Source organism: Nuphar pumila, chromosome 13, assembly GCF_984573655.1.
Source record: "Nuphar pumila chromosome 13, dmNupPumi1.hap1.1, whole genome shotgun sequence".
Lineage (NCBI taxonomy): Eukaryota > Viridiplantae > Streptophyta > Magnoliopsida > Nymphaeales > Nymphaeaceae > Nuphar > Nuphar pumila.
The window spans coordinates 86,935,737-86,958,968 of NC_143261.1; the positions used below are offsets into that span (position 1 = coordinate 86,935,737).

The following is a 23,232-nucleotide window of genomic DNA, read 5'->3' on the forward strand; positions in this document are numbered from 1 at the left end:
ACCGATTTTAATTTTTAACATTGCTCAAAAGGATATCTGAGTCACAAAATAACAACAGTTGATTTTTAACATCGCTCAAAAGGAAATCAGAGTCGCACAGTAACGACGACTTCGTTAACAACTCAATCATGCCACAATCACAAAGATAGAAACCGAGCTGACCCCACCAACAACAATAGAGTTGGTCGGTGGTGACTGCTTGTTTTTTGGACTTCGAGGTCACAATACAATCTGAATCGATTTCAAGCCCATTCCCATTCCCCAGCCAGCATTCAATGCAGGAAGGGGTAACTTGGTTCAAACTCAAAAAGAAGAAAGCATTGAGAGCCAAGACTCGTGCCTAACTTTCGCTTTCCATGTTGTCACTACAGAGGCAGGAACAGCAGCAGAACCCAGAACCCAGAACCAGAAAATTCTATCAGGAGTAAAAAAGTGGGAAAAAGATTAAGACCACCAACCATAAATTAAAAAAGACAGTCGAGGAAAGAAAAGGAAAAGAAGAAAACAGGTGTGAAATCAGAAGAATCTCTGTCTTTCACATTTGATGAGGGACAAGGTATCATTATTGCTCTCTCTCTCTCTCTCGCGTGTATTTATTTATTAGTAACAGACACAGTAGGCGTCTCATACTTCTGTTTTTCCTTTTCTCTGCTTTCTCGCTTTGTTTATTTACCGCAGCCTTAAAAAGTACCTTCTTTGTAACATTCTCTTCCACTTTTGGGATCGTGTCCGGTTCACTTTTTTTGGGTTGGTGATGCAAATGATGGCAATGTTAATCTGAGTTGGGTTTTGGTTGTTTAACTAGCACCACCTTAAGCTGGGTTTTGTAAGTGGGTGTTTTTCTTTTTCCCTCTTTTTTTGCCGGGGATATGGGTGATGGAAGAGAAGTAGGGGTTTTTATAATGCTTGTTTGTCTTAAATCTTGAGTTAAAGATTTTCTTTTCCTATTTTGTTTATGTAAACACTTTATTTCTATTGGTCTGGAAGAAGAAGGAGAAGTATTGGGGATCAAGTTTGTTTAGGACTGGGATTTAATTGGGTTTAATGAAATGGGGATTTGGTCATTGGGTTTGTGGAGGGTTTTGCAATAGGGGGCAGTTTAGGATCTTATGTTTCACTACTAGTGTTGGCTCACTTGATTGATATGGTTGCTTTATGGCATTGCTGGATTGCTTGCTGTTTGAAGTTCTTTGAAGAATTTTCTAGTGATGGGAATATACAATGGGAGCTCCGCTAAGTGTTTTTTTAGTACAAATTTCTAGTTGGGTGCTGAGATATTGTGGAAAGATGATGCTTGTGAATGGTGGTGAGCTTTTGTAAAGAAGAAAAAGAGGGGCGAGGAGATGGAGGAAATACATTCTTCTTCAGATCATTACAGGTCATCATCTTCATCAGCTAGTAGTCCTCCTAGTAGAGTGCCCTCCACCTCCTTCATCTACGTGCGCAAGCCTGCCTTTTTCCGCCAACCGATTTCTTTCGAAGATTCGCCCGAGTGGGAAGATGCAGAAATCGATCAACCGGATGACACTACTGATTCGATCAATGTAGTCACGGCGTCTCCGACCCTCTCTAAGCTCAATAGCGGGTCGATACAGTCTCCTCCATTGCAGGATAGTGTGGTTGTGTCGAGGAAGATAGCAGGGGCTTCCCTTGTGTGGAGGGACCTCACTGTGACCGACAAGAGGAAGAGGAAATACTCCGATCAAGTTGTAAAGAGTTCCAGTGGATATGCGCTGCCGGGAACGCTTACGGTTATCATGGGCCCTGCAAAATCCGGGAAATCAACTCTTTTGAGGGCAATTGCAGGTTTCATTTCATGTCAAATTGGTGCGTGCTCGACTTTGTTATTGAACTTAAGCAACTATTTCAATTATTTCTTTTCTATGCTCCAGGAAGATTACCAAGATCAGCCAAAGTCTACGGGGAAGTGCTGGTGAATGGGCTCAAAACAAGCTTGCAGTATGGGACTTATGTAAGTGTCCATCAATGCAGTGTATTTCATGGTGTTAGATTGGTCCTTAACTCCATATTGAATTGTCTTTCATCCAACTCTAGGTGATTAAATTAAACATTCTTCCTAGTATAAATGTTTGACAAATGTTACTTGCATACTTGTAATTGTTGTTTGTATCGGGTCTATGGTAAATTTTCTGTTGATATGTTCAATTTCATCCTCTTTAATAAAGCAAGAACATTCTATTGGCAGATGCCAGAAAAAAAGAACCCAAAGCTCTATGCAAGCGAGTTTATATGCTCCTGATATACAATTGTGCCCTGCCTTCCTAAGTGTTTTCATCAGGCATTTGTTTGTATTTGCATTATAGAAAGCCTCATATGGTGTTCAACTTGTTGGGGATGGTTGCAGTTCTGTTTTTGGTATATAAACATATAAAGTATTTGCTGGACAAGCTAGCGATTCTTTCCTGGAAACTTGCTTCTGTTGCCTAGAGAAGATTTAAATGATTAATATGGTAGGAGGAGGCTTTGGTTCATGCTGTGGTGCTAAATGCTTTGATTAATGGTACCAATTTCTTTGCTACTTCTTAGTGCTTGATTCTGCGACAGGGTTAATGCCCATATCACGGTTTTTAATTAATGGAAGCATGTGGATTGCTAGGCGTGCATATGTTTGAATAAAATTGGTGAATAGATTATAAAATATCCAGTTTTTGTTCAATCCTGTGCATAGCGGTTGCATACTTCTTAATGACTTGACTCCATGATCCTGTCAAGATCATTCTGAAATTTTTGAAACTGTGTGTGGGCATGTTTCTACTCGTTACATAACTGGTGCTGCTGTGATCAAGTTTTGAAAACCCAGAGACTTGAGACTTGGCTCGACTATGTTTGACAGGGACTCGGTTGATATGCTCCTGATATACACTTGTGCCCTGCCAATGAAGGCTTCCTAAGTGTTTTCATCAGTCATTGGTTTGTATTTGCACTATAGAAAGCCTCATATGGTGCTCAACTTGTTGGGGATAGTTGCAGTTCAGTTTTTGGCATATATACATACTATGTCACAGGGATTCGGACAGACAGGTGCCGCAACCGCGTCGACGCGATGCGGGTGCGGCACCCGGTGCGATCAACGCACCCAGGGTCATTTTGACCCATTTTTTGGATTTAATTTTTTTTTCCTCTATGAAATGGGCTGCGTAATTTAAAAAAAAATCCGTGGACCCCCCTTCTATATATATATTTTGCCGCACCCCCGCAACCAAGGTTTTTGAAAGTGCTGCACCCCCGCACCCGCACCCATGTGACATAGTATACATATAAAGTATTTGCTGGACAAGCTAGCGATTCTTTCCTGGAAACTTGCTTCTGTTGCCTAGAGAAGATTTAAATGATTAATATGGTAGGAGGTAATTTTGGTTCATTCTGTGGTGCTAAATGCTTTGATCAATGGTACCAATTTCTTTGCTACTTCTTAGTGCTTGATTCTGCGACAGGGTTAATACCTATATAACGGTTTTTAATTAATGTAAGCATGTGGATTGCTAGGCATGACTATGAGTATGTTTGAATAAAATTGGTGAATAGATTATAAAATATCCAGTTTTTGTTCAATCCTGTGCATAGCAGCTGCATGCTTCTTAATGTCTTGACTCCATGATCCTGCCAAGATCATTCTGAAATTTTGAAACTGTGTGTGGGCATGTTTCTACTCGTTGTTACATAACTGGTGCTGCTGTGATCAAGGTTTGAAAATCCAGAGACTTGAGACTTGGCTCGGCCATGTTTGACAGGGACTCAGCTGAGTCAACTTGGTGACTGGGCCAGGTTAAGTTGTGGTCTTGTCAGAAACTTGGTCAACCTACTAGGTTGATAGTAGGTTGACCAGGATAGATGCTGATTCTGATTGATAGTAGGTTTGAAAATCCAGAGACTTGAGACTTGGCTCGGCCATGTTTGTGTTTGATGGCTGTATGTCAGAGAAATAACATGCTTGGCTACAAAACACAAGCACTTATGCTTGATAAATCTTTTCTTGAGCTCTGTTTCCTATAAAGGAGTCATTTCTTAAGTGCTGAATGATCCTTCTCAAACAGTTGCCATTGTCATTGAGCAATGATTATTGTAAAGTCTGCACTCTTATGTTACACAAGCACTTCACTTAGCATGTGTATTGTTGGCATGACACATCACTTGCACACTCCAGGACACTTCATGGGCTCAGTCAATGGGTGTGGAGTTTAGATCTGAAATGGACTGGAACTAATTGGGGTAAGGTTAAGCCAGATTTAAGTCGGGGCACTTGATGAGGACATTCGGTCGTGCAATGGATGGTTGCCTTGCCTAACTCTCTTCATATATCCATACAAAACTACGACAAAAGAATTAGAGTTGACCGTCGGGGAAGCGGGAGCGGAAAGCGAGACACTTCCAAAATTTTAGGAAGCGGGAAGTGCGGGACGACTTAGAAGCGAACCAGGAATCGTCTCGGAAGCGAATCATAAGCGACCTAGGAAGTGAACTGGAAGCGAAAAAAGAGAAAAAGGAAAGAAAAATAAAAATAAAAACAAAAGAAAAAAGGGGAAGCGGGCTTCCACTAAATGGGAAGCGCACTTCCCAATCTTTTTTGGTGCTTCCCAACACTTTTCAGAAGTGCCACGTTCCACGCTTCCGAAACGTGCTTCGGGAAAGCGCGCTTCCCCATGTCGTATGGTGATTCCGGTAACCCTGAGAAGAATACACCAAGTTGCTTCTTGGCACTTGTCAGTGCTAGATGGTTCTCACACTGCGGTCTTATGTCTTTGTTTGATTATAACATGGCTAATAGACAATCCATGATATTGATGATCTTATGTTGTGGAGCTTGTATAGAGGAACCATTGTCCTAATGCATTACAATGTAAGTTATTTAAAAAGTTGACCCCATTAAACACTATTTTTGCTTTTTTTGTTTTTGCAGGGTTATGTTGAGAGAGAAGATGCCTTGATAGGATCCCTAACTGTACGAGAAATGCTGTATTACTCTGCATTGCTACAGCTTCCAGCTTTCTTCTCTCAAAAGAAGAGTCTCGTGGAGGAAGCCATCACAGCAATGTCATTAGGAGATTATGCTGACAAGCTCATCGGTGGTCATTGTTATATGAAGAGACTAGCAAAGGGTGAGAGAAGACGAGTCAGCATTGCTAGGGAACTTGTGATGAGGCCGCACATACTATTTATAGATGAGCCACTTTATCATCTTGACAGGTTCATAGACTGCATATCTTAAATTTCCTGTTGTCAGTAGGCATTGTTTTCTGACATATTAATTTATATGCAAACTGTTTTGTCCAGTTCCTATTCTTTTAGTTGGTTCATATTGAAATCTTTTTTCTTTTTTCCTTTTTCAGTGTATCTGCACTGCTTATGATGGTAACCTTAAAGAAACTTGCAAGCACTGGGTGCACAGTTTTGTTCAGCATGTACCAAAGCAGTACCGAAGTGTTTGGCTTATTTGACAGAATTTGTCTTCTTTCAAATGGAAATACATTATTTTTTGGTGAAACATTGGCATGCTTGCAGGTTGGTATCAGCTGAAACTATTGGTTTTCAGCTTTTTCAATTAGTACCTTGATCTTGAACTTATTTCCATTGTTGGATCCATTTACTTTTGTCAGTTTTAATTTTTGTGAAATGAGACTTTTTTTATCGGAAACTTATGAACTTTTGGCTGCTTCAAGCTTGTTTTATAACCTGCTTTTCTTCCACAACAATAGGTCCTGATAAAATGTTTTTTGTGTTAATATTTTGTTATATGTGGGAAATGACAGTAAATTCTTGGTTAAAAGTGCAGCATTTTTCGAATGCTGGATTTCCTTGTCCCATTATGCAAAGTCCATCTGATCATTTTTTACGTGCTATCAACACCGATTTTGACAGGATTATAGCCATGTGCAAAAATTGGCAGGTAATTATTGCTCAGCTGAATTTCCTGATATTGCATAGAGATTTTCTCTTCAATGGTCCCTATGTGCTTGATATGGACTTGATTGGATGGTGTCAATTTGACAGGATGATCATGTAGATTTTTCATCAGTTAATATGAACACAGCTGTTGCAATCCGTACTCTTGAAGCTACTTATAAAACATCAAGTGATGCTGCTGCAGTTGAATCTATGATTTTAAAGTTAACTGAAACGGTCTGATTACATTCCACTGATTTCTTCCCCTTTATCTTTTTCATTCGTGACTTGTCAGCAATTAGTAATGAAATAAAGCTATTTATCTGTTGAATATGCTAACTTAATATTTGATTAGTGCTTCATTTTAGTTGATGTGTATATTCTTAAATACTAGACTAGGTGTTATCTAAACTAAGTCTAGTTGACTAAACCACCAATTGGATTTAAATGCAAGACTAGGTGTCACTTAGGCCAATTCTAGTTGACTATACTACCATCGGATTGTCCAAATTCAAACCAGGACCCGGACTAACACCAGGGAAATAGTCTTGAGAACAATGTTCTCTTTTCTATTGCTAGTGATAAAGGCCTCAAGTTTTTTATTTTAGACCCTTAAAAGCCTATTAAGATGCCTTGAGAAATTCTATAATAGTTACAAGAGCATAGGTTTGGATGCAGTTATTTTTAAGCTGTCACACACAATGTTGTGAATAGCATTGAGGCATAGCAAGGCATAAGACCGTTCATGAAGCAAGGCGTAAAATGTAAGCTTCATAAAAAATATTAAAAATTGACCAAATAAAAATACAAATTAAGATGCACACATCTAACACAAATACACATGAATATGATTTGTTTTTAGAGAGAAACACACACGAATATGGTTCATAACCCAACTGCAAAAAAGAAAAAAGAGGAAGAAGAAAGTCGAAAAAAAGAACGGAGAAGAAAGAAAGAACGAAAGAAAAGAAAAAAAAAGAAGAAAAGAAAGGGAAAACAAAGAAAAGAAGAAAGAAACAAATAAGGAAAGAAAAGATAAAAAAGAAGAAGAAGAGGGGGTGGAAATGAAGAGAGAAGAGGTGTGAAGAAGAAGAGAAAAACAAAAGAAGAAGAGAGAGAGAGAGAGAGAGAGAGAGAGAGAGAGAGAGAGAGAGAGAGAGAGAGAGAGAGAGAGAGAGAGAGAGAGAGAGAGAGAGAGAGTACCGTTTTTGAAGTGCTAGAAAAATTGCTGCCATTCGCCAGAAAAATCCCCATTGGTGGAAATGGGTACTTTGACCCCATTTGACTAGATGGATATGAGCCATGTGCCCCATGTTTGAGGCGCTCCTCGGAGCACGAGGCACACACTTCATATGCTGTTGCGCTTCTTAGGTGCGCTCTAAGGCAAAACTGCTTGCACCTTGTTAAGTTGTACATATATATATATATATATTTTATTTATAATGATATAATGGGTAAATACCTATTAAGGGTATTTTGGTCATTTCAGTCATTGTAATAGGCTGTGCCCATTAGGGGTACATTAGTATTTACTTTATTCTTTTTTCTTTGTCCTTTTCTGTTTTTATAGGGATTATTTGGTCAAATACTAAATAGAGTTGTTGGGTTCTTTTTTGACTAGTCAATAGAGTTTTTGAAACAGTCCAACAACTATATTTGTAGCTGTTGGAAAAGTCCAACAACTTTATTGAGGTCTCCCTCTCTCTTGTATGTGCATAAATAGGAGCTTTTATCCCCTTTTACTTTCTAATGCTTCTCTTAAGCATTCATACTCAATAAAATGTATATTTTTTATTTTCTTGTGTTCCTTTAATTCTTTTATGTCTTGTTTGCACTTAGTGCTTGTGTAGTGCCTTAGTGCCTTGGATTGTCTCTTAGTTGGAGTTGTGTATGTGCATGTGCACTTTGTGTTTATGATCATGTGAACCCTTAGAGGCCTTTGTTTTGTATTTTTGCGTATCTTATTACATGGTATTAAAGCCAAAAAATCTTTCTTGATATTTTGCCTTTTTTTTTGGGTCTAAGGATTCTTTGGTTCGAGTTCGTGCTTCGTAAAGGATTTGTGGTCGTTGTATGGCTTGGATTCAAGGAAAATCTTGACCCAGTATGTATATTAAACTTTTAGTGTTATTTAAGTTATCTCATGCATTATGCATGAGAAAACACTCATTTTTTCTTCTCTTTGAAAAGATTTATTATTTTTTGTGAAAACTAAAATCTGTAAATGCTTTTCAAATTATTGTTAGTTTTATTTTTATTAAATGTTTTATAAGGTTTATAATATTTGTTTGATCTTGTGAAATGATATATGTGTATGCTTTCATGAGATCTAGTTTGAATCTCAGATTTTTTTTAACTCGCTTTATTTAAAATGTATGTATATGATCTAGTAATTTTTTAGCATGTGTCATTGGCATTTAGATGCTTTATTCAAACATTTCATGGAGACAAATATCAAATCATGTTCGTATTTATTGTTGTATTGCACTTTGTTTTGAAAAATTGTCAAATATTTTTAAAATAATTTGAAATATTTATTTTAAAATGGTTTTGTGTGTCATTCACAAGTATGATTTTATGAGATTTTGCTTAACTTGTTTGAAATTTTCTTTTTTCTTTTCTGTTTGATATATTTTTATGTGAAACATAAAATATTTTATGAAGTATTAAAAATTATGTGGTTAGGATCTTAGTGATCATGGATACCTTGCTATTTTTGAATTTTGAATAAATAATTTTGATATTGATATATGATTCTTGTGCACTTGTGATTGTCTTAAATAATGAATGCGATTATCTATTCGTGAATAAGGTATTGAGCATGATTTCTTATGGGAACCATTCACTTTTATAAATGCCTTTTAAATATGTTCCTTTTTAAAAATGATTAAAAATAGTTATGTTATTGGGTGTTTCTCTTGTTGGCCCTTTTATTATTTTCTTAATCCCTTGGCTCTTTAATGAACATTATCTTATATGTTTTGCATGAGATTTAAATATTATGCTTCTTTGCATACTTAGTTTTAATAAAATATTAATTTGAGAATTATGAGAACCTTCTTTGTTTTTGCCATTTGTGGGTGTTATAAGCATTTCTCTCGTGGTTCACTTTAGTAATTGTTCATTATTGATTAACATGCTTGTTCATAATTGAACTCATTGGTGGACATTTTATATTGTCGTATAATTGCATGTTTTTACTAAAACTTATTTGCATCATGATACCTTATATGAGTTTTATGTGTTATGTTTCTAGTGCATACTTAGGATATTCAATAAAAATTCAGTTTTTTATATTGTGAGATTTCTTGTGTAGCCCTTTGTGGGTTTTGTAAGAATGTTCCTTAGATAACATTTTTTTTGTTTATCCACTTAATATTGGTGGACATTTCAGTTCGTGATTGCAGGTTGTATAATTGCATTACTTGAGGATTTCCTTGACTTGAGAATTTTTGTCTTATCAGTTCTTGTTCCTTGGAATGTGTCTTTTAAGGTTTTTATTATTTGGCTTTGTAAGTTCATCGCTCTTCTTTCGATACATCCAATATTATTTGTTTGTTCTTATTGAGGTGAGTTGTATGCACTTTTATGTTGTGGGACCAGAGTTAGTTATTGAGGTAAGTTAGATTGTCAAATGATTTGGTTCTGATTGACGTCTGGTTCTCTGAGTGTGTTGTATCACTCATTTGTTTCTTGTGCACCTCGATGTTGTGGAGTCAGGGTTAGCCATTGAGGTGAGTTATGTGTGCACCTCATGTCATCTTATCAGTTTAGATTTTCAAGGGGTTATGAATAACGTGTTGTCATTTGCCTTGGGTCTGATTGATGATTGATTGACCTCTGAACTCATTGTTGTTGAAAATCCGAGTTAGTCGTTGGGGTGAGTTGTGTGTGCATCTCATGACATCTTGTCAGTATAGGTATGTATCTAACTGGCATGCAATTGACCTTGGTTTCTATGAGTGCGTTTTACCACTCATTTGTTTGTGTAGCCATTGTTACAATATTGGATGCTTGATATCTTGATTTTTCTCTGATGGCAGTTATGTTTTTGGAACCAAAGTTTCGAAAGATTGTTAAAATTGTTATTTTTATTCTTTTTAATGACATTAGTTTGTTTTCATTACAAGCTGTCTTACTTCTTGTGTTTCCTTTTGTTATGCTTCTTATTTAAGTGCCATTTTATTTAGACGAGATGTTTTTCAAATGTGGTGAGTTATGTGTACCCATTGGTTATTCACACTTTTTGTATGTTTGTTTTGCCCATATGTGGATTGTGATTATGCTCTTGTTCTAGTAGCTACTACACTTGTTTAAGTGTCATTTTATGTAGACATGAAATGTTGGTTATTCACATTTTTTTTTTGTGTTTTTTAGCTCATTAGTGTCATTGTGATTATGCTTTTGTTGTAATAGCTGATATACTTGATTTTTGAGGTTTGGAGGTCTTGTGAGGTGATTGCTTGTGGTGGTCGAACTATTGTTGAGATTTACAAATATCATTCCTTTTGTTGTGTGAGATTTTTAAAATCTCTCCATAAAATTTTTAAACATTTTATACTTGTATGGAAAAATGTTTATTAATAAAAAATTATGCATCTTATGTTCATTTCATTAATAATATATATATACATATATATATATATATATTAAGATTGATGTTTAGTCTTTTGTGTTTAAGCCCATTCTAGGTTGTGTGAATGAATCCTAATGGGTTGTGATTTGTGAGATTGCTTGCTTTTATTATTATGTGCATTAAATATGCTTTAATTGCGCGTTGGATATATATGTGTTTCTTATTAATTATCTTGTTCACATTGTTGTATGCATGAATTTAATTATCTCCTTTTTTCTTGAAGGCTCTTTTGAATTGTTTATATTTTTTGTTATGCATGTAGTTAGTGATGATTTGTTATTTCATTTGAATTGCTTTTCTAAAAATCCTTAGGATATTATGTAAATAATTGTTTATCTCTTCTTTATGATTTATATGTCCTTTAGTGATCAAATTCTCTTACAATCAATATTTATGTTTTTCTTAAAAAAAATATGTTGAATTTGGGTTTATGATTTGATTTCATAAAAATTTATCCTTGAGGTATACTCCTTTTATGTTTTTTAATGATTATCTAATGTTTCTCTTGTTCAAAAATATATTTATTTTAAAAACTTTATAACTATTTGGTTACGATATTTTTCTTTGTGTAATTGAAACCTTTGTTTTGTTCTCTCTGTTCTTAAAGATGCGATAGATTGAGAAAGAAATATCTTTGATGCATAATATCATGAAGATGGAGATAGTAGATGAAGGCGTTTGGGGACGATCACCAATGAAGACACTGAGAGACTTGTATTTGCAAAATTCTCTGATGCAACATAAAGATGGAGACTTCCAATGAAGACACTTGAAGACTTTGATCCTTCTCGTTGATTCTTTTTGTATTTTTGAACTTTCGGTATATCATACCATAAGTTTGAGGAGTGTTAAGTTATATATATATGGTTCATATTGTACATATATACATATATATTCATATGTATATGTATATATATTTTATTTATAATGATGTAATAGGTAAATACCCATTAGGGGTATTTTGGTTATTTCAATCATTGTAATAAGCCCTACCCATTAGGGATACATTAGTACTTTTTTTTTTGTCTTTTTCTGTTTTTATAGGGACTATTTGGTCAAATACCAAATGGAGTTGTTGGGTTCTTTTTTGACTAGTCAACGGAGCTATCGGAACAATTAGAACAATCCAACAACTTTATTGAGGTTTCCATCTCTCTTGTATGAGAGATTTACCGCAACTACTGCCGGCAACTGTCGAAGAGCCATCTCTCTCTCTCGGCCGAACAATCCACTGCCGGCAACTGTCGGGTGCCTGACGGTGGATCCCTCCTCTCTCAAATAAAAGAAAAACAGAGGGGATGGGGTCGTTACCTTTACTGGAAGCACCTCTTCCTTCTTTTCCTTTTTCGTTCTTCAAAATGGTGGAGGAGAGGAGGAGGTTGCGGTCTTTAAATATACCGAGGAGGAACCCCCTCTTCCCTTCCCCCCACAACTCCGATGATCAGGGAAGGAAGGGATAACCTCCCACCTCCCTGATCATCCGTGGCAACCACTCCCCTCATGGGGAGTTCCGATAACTGAGGGGAGATAACTTCCCTCTGTTATCCCCCCCTTTCTTTTTTTTATTCATTATCTTCCCACCCGACATTGTCAAGTGATTTTACAGCAACATGGTCGTTTGTATGGAAATTTCTTTTCATCTATCCATTATAATTTTTGTGATTATCATGACAGAATTTTTGTATTCTCATAAATTTCAGTCTATGGAGGAATAGATTGGTATATTGCTACTCTTGACTGTAATTCTCTTCTTTCCATTGGAAATATTTTGAGTCCGTAAATTTGTTTTGACAGATCTTGTTGGGACAATTTGTCCTCTTCTTTATAAATTGCTCAGGCCTCAAACTCACATTGATTCTGAAATGACATGGTTCAGGAGGGTCCACAGCTGAAAAGCAATGGTAGAGCTAGTTGTTTCACACAGGTTGCTGTTCTTACCTGGAGGTCATTGTTAGTAATGTCAAGGGAATGGTGTTATTTTTGGCTTCGACTGCTTCTTTGCTTGTTGCTTATGCTTTGTGTTGGTACAATATTTTCCAGACTTGGCCATTCCCTTTCCTCAGTTACGGTAAGTTCCATTGAATGAGTTTCACGTTCTAGATACACAAAGCTGGTAATCACCTTTTCATAATTTTACAAATGATTTTGAGGAAAGTATTTTTTTGCATGCAAAGAATGATCCCCTTTCATCTGTCAAGCTATCATTTTTTTTCATTGCATGTGAGAAAATTATTGCTTATCCATAGATTTGTTTCCAATTCAGTGCTTTCTAGCTCTTTCACAAGTATCTCCAAGGCTCCAATACTTTGTACAATATTGCAACCTTTCCCTCAAGATTTTTAAAATTAACATATCATAAACATATAATTATTCTTAAAATATATTGCAGAATTCTATTTCTTTATGATTTTTCACAATATTATCAAGGATTGTGATAGCAGCCTAGGTTGGGGAAGAGAGAGAGAGAGAGAGAGAGAGAGAGAGAGAGAGAGAGAGAGAGAGGGTCCACACTTTTGGAAAGTGGGGAAAGAAGGTACCTCCTTTGGAATTATTCCAATGGAACTAAATCTCTTCCAAGGAAGAGCCAATTCCTACTAAAAACTAGTAGGCTCAAATTGAGAAAGACTCAATTTATTTAAATCAGAATTTTCTTGCTTACAATATTGTTTTACAAGTATTTATAGGATTTCTAGACCTTCAGACGTTTCCATTCTCAAATTCATTGCAGGAGAGATCCTCTCCTCAGTTAAGGTGTGAGATTGCCCCTAACGGGGGGCTGGGGTGGCGTTGAGCCAAGAAAAATGATGTTCTTTCCCTCTTACAATTTAAATGCTCCCCATGCTACCCTTGTTGACCCTCGTAGACTTTTATATCCCTCTCAGTATCCCCTAATGCTCCATACACCTATTGGGATCATCAAATCCATAATATCTTAATGAGAGAGATATCCAAACCCACCCCAAACAGAAAATACAATAAAAATTGCAGAAAATCCTGAGGGTGGCGCCGGCTGCTATCAGATTGATATGGCATGATTATAGTAAATGTCATCCAAAAAACATGATTAGTTTTATTTTCTATAATTTGTTGTACTACCATTTTTCTTAAAGATTGCAAGATCCCATACAATATTTTGATCTCCCTGCATATCTCCCTTTAGAGAAACTTCTAAAGATGATCATTATGACATATCTTTCCAGTCCGCGAGATTCCTAAGTGACTTATTTTTCAAATTTATCTACATCAGACAAATTTCGGTCATAGGTTTTCATCGTGATGCCAATTTTGTTGTGTGTTTCCCATATTCAATAGAACATGTCTATATCGGATTTGTTTGGAAGCAGGAAAATTAAAGACTTTGTTCTCTGTCAATATGGTATTGCTAAACCTGGCCTATCCTTTGCCCTGATAGCCAAAGCCTGTTGGGCAAGTTAAAGCTCCTGCTTCAAGCCTTCATTAGGTCTGTTCTTAACAATTTTATTGATTACAATGATATCAATTGAGTAGACATATTATAGCTTCACCTCTGGGCTGACAGTGCATACTAGATGTCTGTCATGAACAGCTTTGGAATGAAAATTATCTGGACAATTTACCAAGTGACATGTTTCTCACAATTTTTTTACACCATTATTCTTAGGGATATGATATGTATTTAAACCTATCATTATTCTTTGGGATAAGGTATGTGTTTCAGCTTATTTTATTTGGTTTTCATTCATTGATGGGATTAGGGTGGGCAATGGGCTGCAGCCTGCTCCAGACCACGGCTCAAAATCTCCAGCCCAGGCCCATCCTAGACAGGCCTGCCCACAGACAGCCGCCTGGCCAGGTGGGCCTTGCCCAGATGTAATTCTGACCTGACCAGCTCATAGCCCATCCACGGGCCTGGTCTAAGCCTGGTCCTGGGTGGGCTAGGTCCCATAAACTGGGCCCTGGCCCAGGTTAAATTGGATAGGGCCACAGGTGCAAATGGACAGCCCAGCCCAGCCCAGTGCCTTGGCCTAGATGTGGTGCATATTTAGAGTGCCATCTACGTAATCTATGCTTTATTCTACTGGCTTTTGTATAGGAATAAATTCCTCGTGTTGTTTGTCCTTTTGCAGGTTAGAGTTGCAGCAGTGTTTGTTTTTGTATCGTTTGCATCACTTGTCAGCATTGCCGGATTACCAGAACAAATAAAAGAAATTGAGGTATAAAAATGTTGCTCTCCTTCTAAGGCATAAAAGTCTCAATCCAATAATAGTCCAGCTAAAAACCGTCAGACAGTTAATCCCATGAGAATCTAAAGAGATAAAGATCAGATTTGCAAGGGACAACGTGCATGAACCATTTTTTATGAGAGACAGGTGTCAGATATTGATTGCTAGATTTCAGCTTCAAAAGATAAAGCGAATCATTATTTTTCCAACCCGGTTTATTTTTCCAATTGGGTTAACATTTTCTAGTCATTTGTATGTGCAAATGACCTAGAGAATGGGGCAGAACCCCCTTGTTTGGTGTTTTTTCTCACATCTAACACCATAGGTGTGTTCTGGATATTTTGTTTAGTGGGATGTGGATTTTGGATTACTGGAATCCGACCTGTATATAGTTTTTTCTGGTGATCCAAAAATCAATGGATCATTTTTTTCTGACTCATAAAAACTCGTTTTTTCATTGAAAAAACATGATCCATGTGTTGATTCCTACTAAATCGAGCATGATGAACACATCTTTAAGGTTAGATTGTGTCAAAACAACTCACATCCTGAGATTCAAACTAGAATGTAGGTACACAAGCTTGTACCAAATATAAATCTATATATGTATACATATAAATACATAAACTTAAGTGCAAATTATTGAAGAATAATTCTCAATAATTATGATTATTCCAAGTTGAAAACTGAAATGTAATGTAGATAACAATGAAAATGAAAGGCATACAAGTGAGACAAAATAAGCAATCAAGCCACCCAAAAAAAAGTAAAAGAGTACATTGTTGACCATGTTTGACACAAGTTTTATTGTGTCAATGAGGTGCTGCACCTTGTCTGGTATATTGCGTCAATAAAAGACTTGTTAAATAAGTGTTCCTGTGATATAGTTGACTATATGGAGCCCTACTGATCCATTAAGCTCCAACATACAAATAAGGGCAAGTTGTTTGAGTCTTGCAGATTGATCATAGAAACATGTAATTTCTTTGGAGGTTTGCTAATAGCATCCAATAGTGCATGCCAGACCTTTCATATAGCATATAACTGGCTACCTATATCATAAATTTTTTCATGCAGATACACAGCTATGAGCAATCTTGCCAGCATTCAGGAACACTGGCTTTCGTGCTCGGAAACCTGCTATCCAGCATTTCCTTCTTGTTCTTGATTTCAGTGTCTTCAAGTTTGATGTTCTATTTCCTGCTTGGAATGAGGAACGACTTCAGCTTGTTCATGTACTTTGTGTTAAATTTCTTCATGGCCCTCCTAGTTAATGAAGGCCTCATGATGGTTGTTGCATATATTTGGCTGGAACCATTCAAGGCCATCTTAACTCTGTTATCTGCACAAGTTCGTTCCCTCACACTCTTAGCTTTCTGTATTATTCCAAGTGTAATTCAAACCTGACAAGTCCATTTGCTTGTAGGTGGTCATGATGCTTGTTGCTGGCTATTTCAGACTCGGGGATGAATTGCCAGATCCAGTATGGAAGTATCCATTATCTTATGTTGCATTTCACAGATACTCTATCGAGGTAAACACAATTTTCCTTTTCCTTTCCGTGTTTTCTTGATTGTCTTTTGACAGTGGAAGAATCCCATATTTTTTTGTGTATCTGCTTGTGTTTCAGTTTTAATTCTTCATGGTGCAGGGACTTTTAGAAAATGAATATGGTGGAACATCTTTTGCTGTAGGGCAGGTAAGAAGCATTCCTGGTGTGCAGGCTCTTCGTGGCTCGTACAACATTTCTTCTTCTTTGAATGCAAAATGGGAAAACTTGCTTATCTTGTTTTTAATGGCACTTGCTTATCGCATCGCTTTGTTCATTTTACTTCGCTTGCATGTAAGGGAAAGAATAGTTGCCTGTAAATTTTATATGCCATACAGAGGAATAAAAAAAGCAAGATGAATGCCCCCTTTTCATACTCTTTCTTTTTTTCCTGTTTGGTTGATTGATTGCTTGTTTTTTTCTTTCCTTCTCTATATTAGCTTTTGTGTGTATGCATCCCTGCTCTTGGCTTCTAGTGTCTGGATGTACTCTTCTGCATCATTTATGCAAAATTGTGTTCGTCAGATCCAGAAATCGTGGGTAAGTCAGTCATTGATCAACGAAGGAATCTGTATAAGAAAAGCCATACTCGGGTCCTATAATGATCACGTAAACCTGATGTGGTCCATATCCTGTAAAATGATAGGCTTTTATACCACCGCGGTGGTTACTCGTGGTCAGCAGGGTCCTGTGTCAACTAGCCCTTGCTGCATTTCCTGGCGACCTTCTCCCTGAGCTACTCCATGAAACGATCGAGGTTCCTCTCGGACGATCCGCTGGAAGAAACGGCCTGCTGCAGCACCGCCTTGAACTTGCACCCTCCCTCCTCAACTCCTCCCCTCTCTCCCTGCCCAATACTCCACCCTCTCCGCCACCTCCTCCTGTGTCACGGCCACCCTCCTCCTCCACAGATCGGTCCCCACCTTCCAGTCGCCCATCACCAGCTTCCGATTTGTGAACTGATCTGTGAGCAGCGGGAAAACCAGCATCAGCACCTAGCACCACACGCTCTCCAGCACGGAGTTTCACCTGCAGTGCGTCAGGAATCCGGCCACCTACCGGTGACACATCACCCGAGTTTGCGCGCACCACGGCACCATCAACCTTCTTCCAGATGCCCATACCTCCTCTACAAATCCTCTGGCAGTGGCCGCTCATCATCGAACTACACGATGTCTGGCCGGAGGACCCACAGGAAGTTGCGCCGGCTCAGCAGAAGCCGCATGGCGATCTCCTCCAGGTCGGATTTGTCCACTGGGCGTACCTGCTGAATGACAAGTAGATGATGGAGCCGTCCTGCTGGCAGTCCAGCCACCTCGAGCAGTCGGATTCTGGCCACAGGCTCACCGCCCCACAGAGCGCTTCTTCTTGTGGTTCGGGGAAGATGGGGGCCGATGGGGATGAACGGACGGCCGGCGTCAAGGGTGTGGCCGTGGGCTTGAGCTCGTGGCACGTGTTGCAGAGGACCCAGTCAGCCGACTTCTCTGCTTCAAAGGCCGCCAAGATTATCTTAGGTATGATGGGAGGTCCATCGGATCCGATGACGCCTGGTATGTAGTCGATCTGATGCTCGCACTTATCTGCCAAGTTCGGTTCAAAAGAAAGGTTCGTGATAAAATTGTTTTCAAAATATTGCTATTTTAAAAGATATTTCATGTTATCCTAATGCTAACGTGCAAATATTTTTCACATCTTATATTTTCCGTATAATTACAAAAAAGATATTTTGATATATAGGCTGTTATTTTCCTGATTTTGTATATAATCTTAATGTAGCTACCAAAGATAAACCTACTGATTTTGTAAAATCTATTAAGGAAAATTGTGCAACAATTGTAGGAGATAAAATAGTCAGGAATATCTCCTTACCGTATTGTATTTAAGTGATATATTGAAGGGTACCTTCTCTTGGTGATTAGAAGAAGAGAGAATAGAGTTGCATCGTGGATGTAGGTCTGTATGACTGAACCACGTTAAGTTATTGTTTCTTGTGTGTTTGCTGTTATGGTATCAGAGCCATAACTCTTATGCTTTGAGATCGTTTGTGGTCGTCTGATCGTTGATGGTGCTTATTCGATTCAACTGGTGTTTTTTGTGGGTACTCTGCCTCACATAGTGGAGTTATTTTAGCTTGTCATCGTCCTCCTGGGTCGTGTTTCTGTGATCCTTCTCTGATTTCTGCATATATGCAGCTGGTGGTATTTTTCCTGCATCCATGGAAGAGCCTGGATCGTCATCAATCAGTGCGGGTATTACCCTGCCGACTACCTTTGCACCACCTTCATTGAACCTCCAATATTTCCAGTCTACCAAGTTGTTCGCGGACAACTACCTCTTGAGAGAATCACAGTTTGTTCCAATCCTAAGGGCTTAGGATTTAATGGGACTCGTTGATGAGTTGAAATCATGTCCCTCTAAGTTCAAGGAAGGATCTAATCTGAGTTAATTCCTGAATACTTGAATTGGCGAAAACAGGATAAAATGCTGTTGAGTACCATATCTCTTACCGAGGCTGTTCACAGCCAAGCCATTAGTCTTAACTCATCTCATGATGTGTGGACGACATTAAAACAATCATATTCCGCTCACTCAAGATCACTAATCATGCAACTCAAGGATCAATTGAAAGATCAGAAAACAGGGAACTCTATCTAAGATGAATATTTTAAGAGCCAAGATGATAGTGCATCAGTTTGAAGGCCCGTCTCTAAAGAAGATTTAGTATTGCATTTACTTGGAGGTTTACCAGTTGAGTATGCTGTCTTTAAAACTTCTGTTTCTGTGAGTCGTGATCCATATTAACTCTGGAAGAGTTACATGGTCTTTTACCTTCTTAAGAGGCTCAAGTCTCTCATGTTGACAACACATTAGATCTGAATGCTGTAGCTAATGTTCAGCAGCAACAAAATAATAATTATCGTGGCTAGTATAGAGGAGTATATCGTGGAAATAAACAAGGCCGATTTCTGGCGGTCATAGTTATGGTAGAGGTCAAGTCAGGGGTGGATGTTTTCAGGGTAGATATAATGAACATCCAGATTCAAACCAAGGAAAAATTGGCAATAATCAATCATCAAAAACCGTCTACCATGATTGTGAATCTCCTGGTCATACCGCACATCATTGTCCTCAGTATGCGCTACTTTTACAAGCCCAAAATGCACAAGCTTATCATGCTACTCCCATGGTCTTTGGTGATGATAGCTGGTACCCATGCTCGGATACCACACACCATGTTACACACGACTTGAGCAATCTCTTAGTGCGATCAGATTACCAAGGAAAGGAATCGGTCAAGATAGGTAATAGGATAGGTTTGGATATCCACCATATTGGTTCATCGTTTATTACTCATTTAAATTCTAAGTTTCAGCTTAAAGTTATTCTGCATGTGCCCGCTATCACTTTAAACTTATTATTTGTTAACAAGTTTTCTCGAGATAATAACGTTATGTTTGAATATCACCTTGGCTATTATCTTGTGAAAGATTGAACTTCGGGGAAGGTTCTAATATGTAGGAAAAACGAGATCCAGAAATATAGGAATCGGTTGAATTATTGCTCACTGAATTGAATTTACAACCTGTTACAATCGATATATATATATATATATATATAGATATATATATATATATATATATATATATATATATATATATATATATATAGAGAGAGAGAGAGAGAGAGAGAGAGAGGAACAAGTACAACAATAATCCCATTATCTTCTCATGATAAACTCAACTTCCTTATCTTCAAGTTTGATCAAAACTCTTGAATTGACCAGGACTTATGAATAGTCCTTAGCGTTCTGCATTGTGAGTCTTGCAGTGAGAGTCCTTGATAATGTCGATAATCAAGGACTGTAAGTGTCTTTGAGAGTAATGTCGATAATCGATCTCATGATCTTCACATTATCAAATGTGAAGATCATGTAAAGCTTTTATAATAAAAGGAGTGACGTGGATTGCATAGTCTTGATGTTGGTGTTTCTGTAGGAAATAAAAAGGCCTATGTGGGAAAATGAGCCAACATGAACTGGCATCTAATGTCTTGGATATCCCTCTTTTTTGTTTGGTTCAAAACATTTGTTAGAAGATATGCTTTGCTATTTGATAATAGTATGCATTTGGGTGTGTGAGGCGTGCCGGACGATTCATAAACCACCGTTTTCTGACTCGATGAACAAGGATTCTAATCTCTTGTAACTTATTTTTCTGATGTGTGGGGCTCGACTCCTATTGCTTCTATTGGTGGTTTTAGATATTATTTATATATTTTAGATGCTTATTCTAAATATACCTAAATATGAAGTGTTGGGTGTCTTTCAAAAATTCAAAAGCTATGTTGAAAATGCGGTTACAAAAACAAGTTTTTGCAAACTGATTAGGGAGATGAATATCGCTCATTATCAGACTATCTTACAGATTGTGGGATTGGCCAGATTGTCCTGTCCTCGTACCCATGAACAAAATGGGTCTGCAAACATCATCATAGTGTACACTGGGCTCTCATTAATGGCACAAGCGCTGGAATGTGATGCGCCACATGTGCACAGTGCACACGGGTGCAGTGCACATGCGAGCGCCGCACACAGGCACAGTGCACACGCACACCGCACACAGGTGCAACACAATCGCGCCACACACAGGCACAACAGCAATGATGCAGCAAGCCACTTCAACGCATTGTCAAAGGCGTATGCCATGAGAGCAGTGAGCTGGAGGGCGCCAACCACTTCAGCTGAAAACGTCAACATCAAAGTGGGTGGAGCGGTTAAGGGAGTTTGCTTACCATTAGTGGATTTCTTAAACCACTGGTTTTTGTATGAACCACCCTTGGCAGGCCTATATAAGCCAAGGGGCGTGAAGAGGGAAGAACTTTTTGTCAATTCAGATTTTCTTCATATGCTTTATTCATGTCAAGTGTGGGATTCTTGGTGAACTCAAGATCCTTGGGCCATCTTGCCGATCTTAAGGATCCAGTGAGATCGGAATCTACCACATAACTTAAGGCTATGCGAGTCATTCGCACATCCGGCGAATTGTGTAGGTTTTTGGAGAGGCGCATCACAGTGGGTCGGCATGAAGGATTCAACCATAGGCGGATTCAACTGCAGCCATTTTCTTAGCAAATATCGGTTTCTTGCACAAATCTTGGGGTGAACCGACATGCTCATCTCCTTATTCATCTTCCCATTGTTGTATACAAGATGGAGAGGACGAATTCAGATGGCTCTTGATCTTGAAGGCCTGTTTTCTGTTTCCAGTTTTTTAGAATAGTGAGTCCTGTTTTTTGGGCATAACCCCATGATCATACGAGCTGTGATCGTGATTGTGGGCATGGAGCCACGTTGCTCTTCTGTTCTGTTATGTTTTTGCTTATTTAAAGTAACTAGATGTGGAAATGAGTAAGACGTCTGTGTGTTAGTTTCTTGATTATAAACTTTGTCCTCAGCCACTGTTTTTCTTATGTGTGGTATTTTCTGCAGAAACAGAGAACAATCTGCTGTGCCAGATTGCTCCAAAAGCTAACAGTGGTATCAAAGCTGAGGTTTGACAAGATCTGGGCATCAGTGTGAAATGGTGGTGCTTGCTACACATACAGACTGAAGTTTGCAGGTGTGTAACTTCAAGGTAAGGTAAACTTGTCGTGCACATAAAGTGTTTGACAAAATTACTGTTAGAAGTGTTTTTCAATATGACAAGTAGTGTGAATACTCCCAATCTCTTTCAATCTTTGATACCCATTTTTAATGGAGATAGTTATGAATTTTGGAGCATAAAAATGAGAACTTTTTTTATATCACAAGATCTTTGGGATCTAGTTGAGAATGGGTATGCAGAAACTACTGAGAATTCTAAAGAGACAGAAAAGTCATCAGATCTAAAGGAGCTTCGGAAGAAGGATTCGAAGGCTCTACTTGTCCTTCAACAGGCCGTAAATGATACCATCTTTCCTCGAATTGCCAATGCCACAAAATCAAATGAAGCTTGGACTATCCTCAGGCAAGAATATCATGGTAACAAGAAGGTAACAACTGTGAAACTCCAAACCCTAGATCGAGAATTTGAGACATTGTTCATGAAAAGTAGTGAAACTATTCAAGAATTTTTCTCCAGAGTTTTTGTAATTGTAAATCAAATGAATTTTTTTGGAGAAATTGTAAGTAACCAAAAGGTTATAGAAAAGGTCTTGAGAAGCTTACCGACTAAATTCAATCATGTGGTTACTGCTATAGAGGAGTCTAAGCATCTGGCTACTTACTCTATTAATGAATTATTGAGTTCTCTTCTGGCTCATGAAGAAAGGATGAACAGGTCAACTGAGAAGAATGTTGAGCAAACCTTTCAAGCTCAAGTTAAATTGGAAGACATCGATAAAGAGAAAAGGAGTGCTACTGATCGAAAGTATACAGGTCGAGGATGAGGTAGAGGTGGCTACCGTGGATGTGGACGCGAAAGATTTGAGGCTGGTAGAAATAAGTCAGAAAATGGTGATAAAGGTAATCAAAAGCATAATCATAAGAATAGATATTATGATTTTTGTAAAAAGACTGGACATACAGAACCATACTGTTGGGACAAAACAACAAGCCAATGTTGTTGAAGAAAAACTTGAAGATGATAATTTATTCTTCACTCATTTGGATTCAAAAGAAGGTAAAATTGATCATGTGTGGTTTCTAGATAGCGGATGTAGCAATCATATGACAGGGAAAAGAAGACTCTTTCATCATATTGACGAATAAGTGAAACAATAGGTTCGGTTGGGAAACAACAAGCAAGTGCAAATTGAAGGCAAGAGAACAATTGCTATCAAAATTAAAACAGGTACTGAAAGGTTTGTTCATGATGTTTATTACATACCCGGTCTTGCATATAATTTGCTCAGTGTAGGCCAGTTAGTTTAGAAAGGATACTTGGTTATATTCCATGATAATGTGT

At 37.9% G+C, this 23,232-nt stretch overlaps 2 protein-coding genes across 2 annotated transcripts; both read left to right on the forward strand.

Moving 5' to 3' along the window:
- The first annotated feature begins 1,343 nt into the window (after positions 1–1,343).
- On the forward strand, positions 1,344–16,648 carry LOC149819005 (ABC transporter G family member 3-like). The gene is made up of 11 exons (XM_089986322.1): positions 1,344–1,806; positions 1,893–1,972; positions 4,919–5,205; positions 5,349–5,520; positions 5,792–5,905; positions 6,010–6,138; positions 12,414–12,605; positions 14,644–14,730; positions 15,817–16,089; positions 16,166–16,273; positions 16,391–16,648. The coding sequence occupies exons 1-11, from the start codon at positions 1,344–1,346 to the stop codon at positions 16,646–16,648; spliced, it is 2,163 nt and encodes a 720-aa protein (XP_089842448.1).
- Positions 16,649–22,072: 5,424 nt separating this feature from the next.
- Positions 22,073–22,714, forward strand: LOC149819006 (uncharacterized). The gene has a single exon (XM_089986323.1). The coding sequence runs from the start codon at positions 22,073–22,075 to the stop codon at positions 22,712–22,714; it is 642 nt and encodes a 213-aa protein (XP_089842449.1).
- The last annotated feature ends 518 nt before the right edge of the window (positions 22,715–23,232 follow it).

What these genes read in the sequence shown, in the direction of transcription:
- LOC149819006 (XM_089986323.1), top strand. Translation starts at nt 22,073, where the DNA reads ATGAGAACTTTTTTTATATCACAAGATCTTTGGGATCTAGTTGAGAAT.
- LOC149819005 (XM_089986322.1), top strand. Translation starts at nt 1,344, where the DNA reads ATGGAGGAAATACATTCTTCTTCAGATCATTACAGGTCATCATCTTCA. An exon ending in TTTTAAAGTTAACTGAAACG is followed by an intron (nt 6,139 to 12,413) that starts GTCTGATTACAT and finishes GACATGGTTCAG; the next exon opens with GAGGGTCCACAGCTGAAAAG. An exon ending in ATTCCCTTTCCTCAGTTACG is followed by an intron (nt 12,606 to 14,643) that starts GTAAGTTCCATT and finishes GTCCTTTTGCAG; the next exon opens with GTTAGAGTTGCAGCAGTGTT.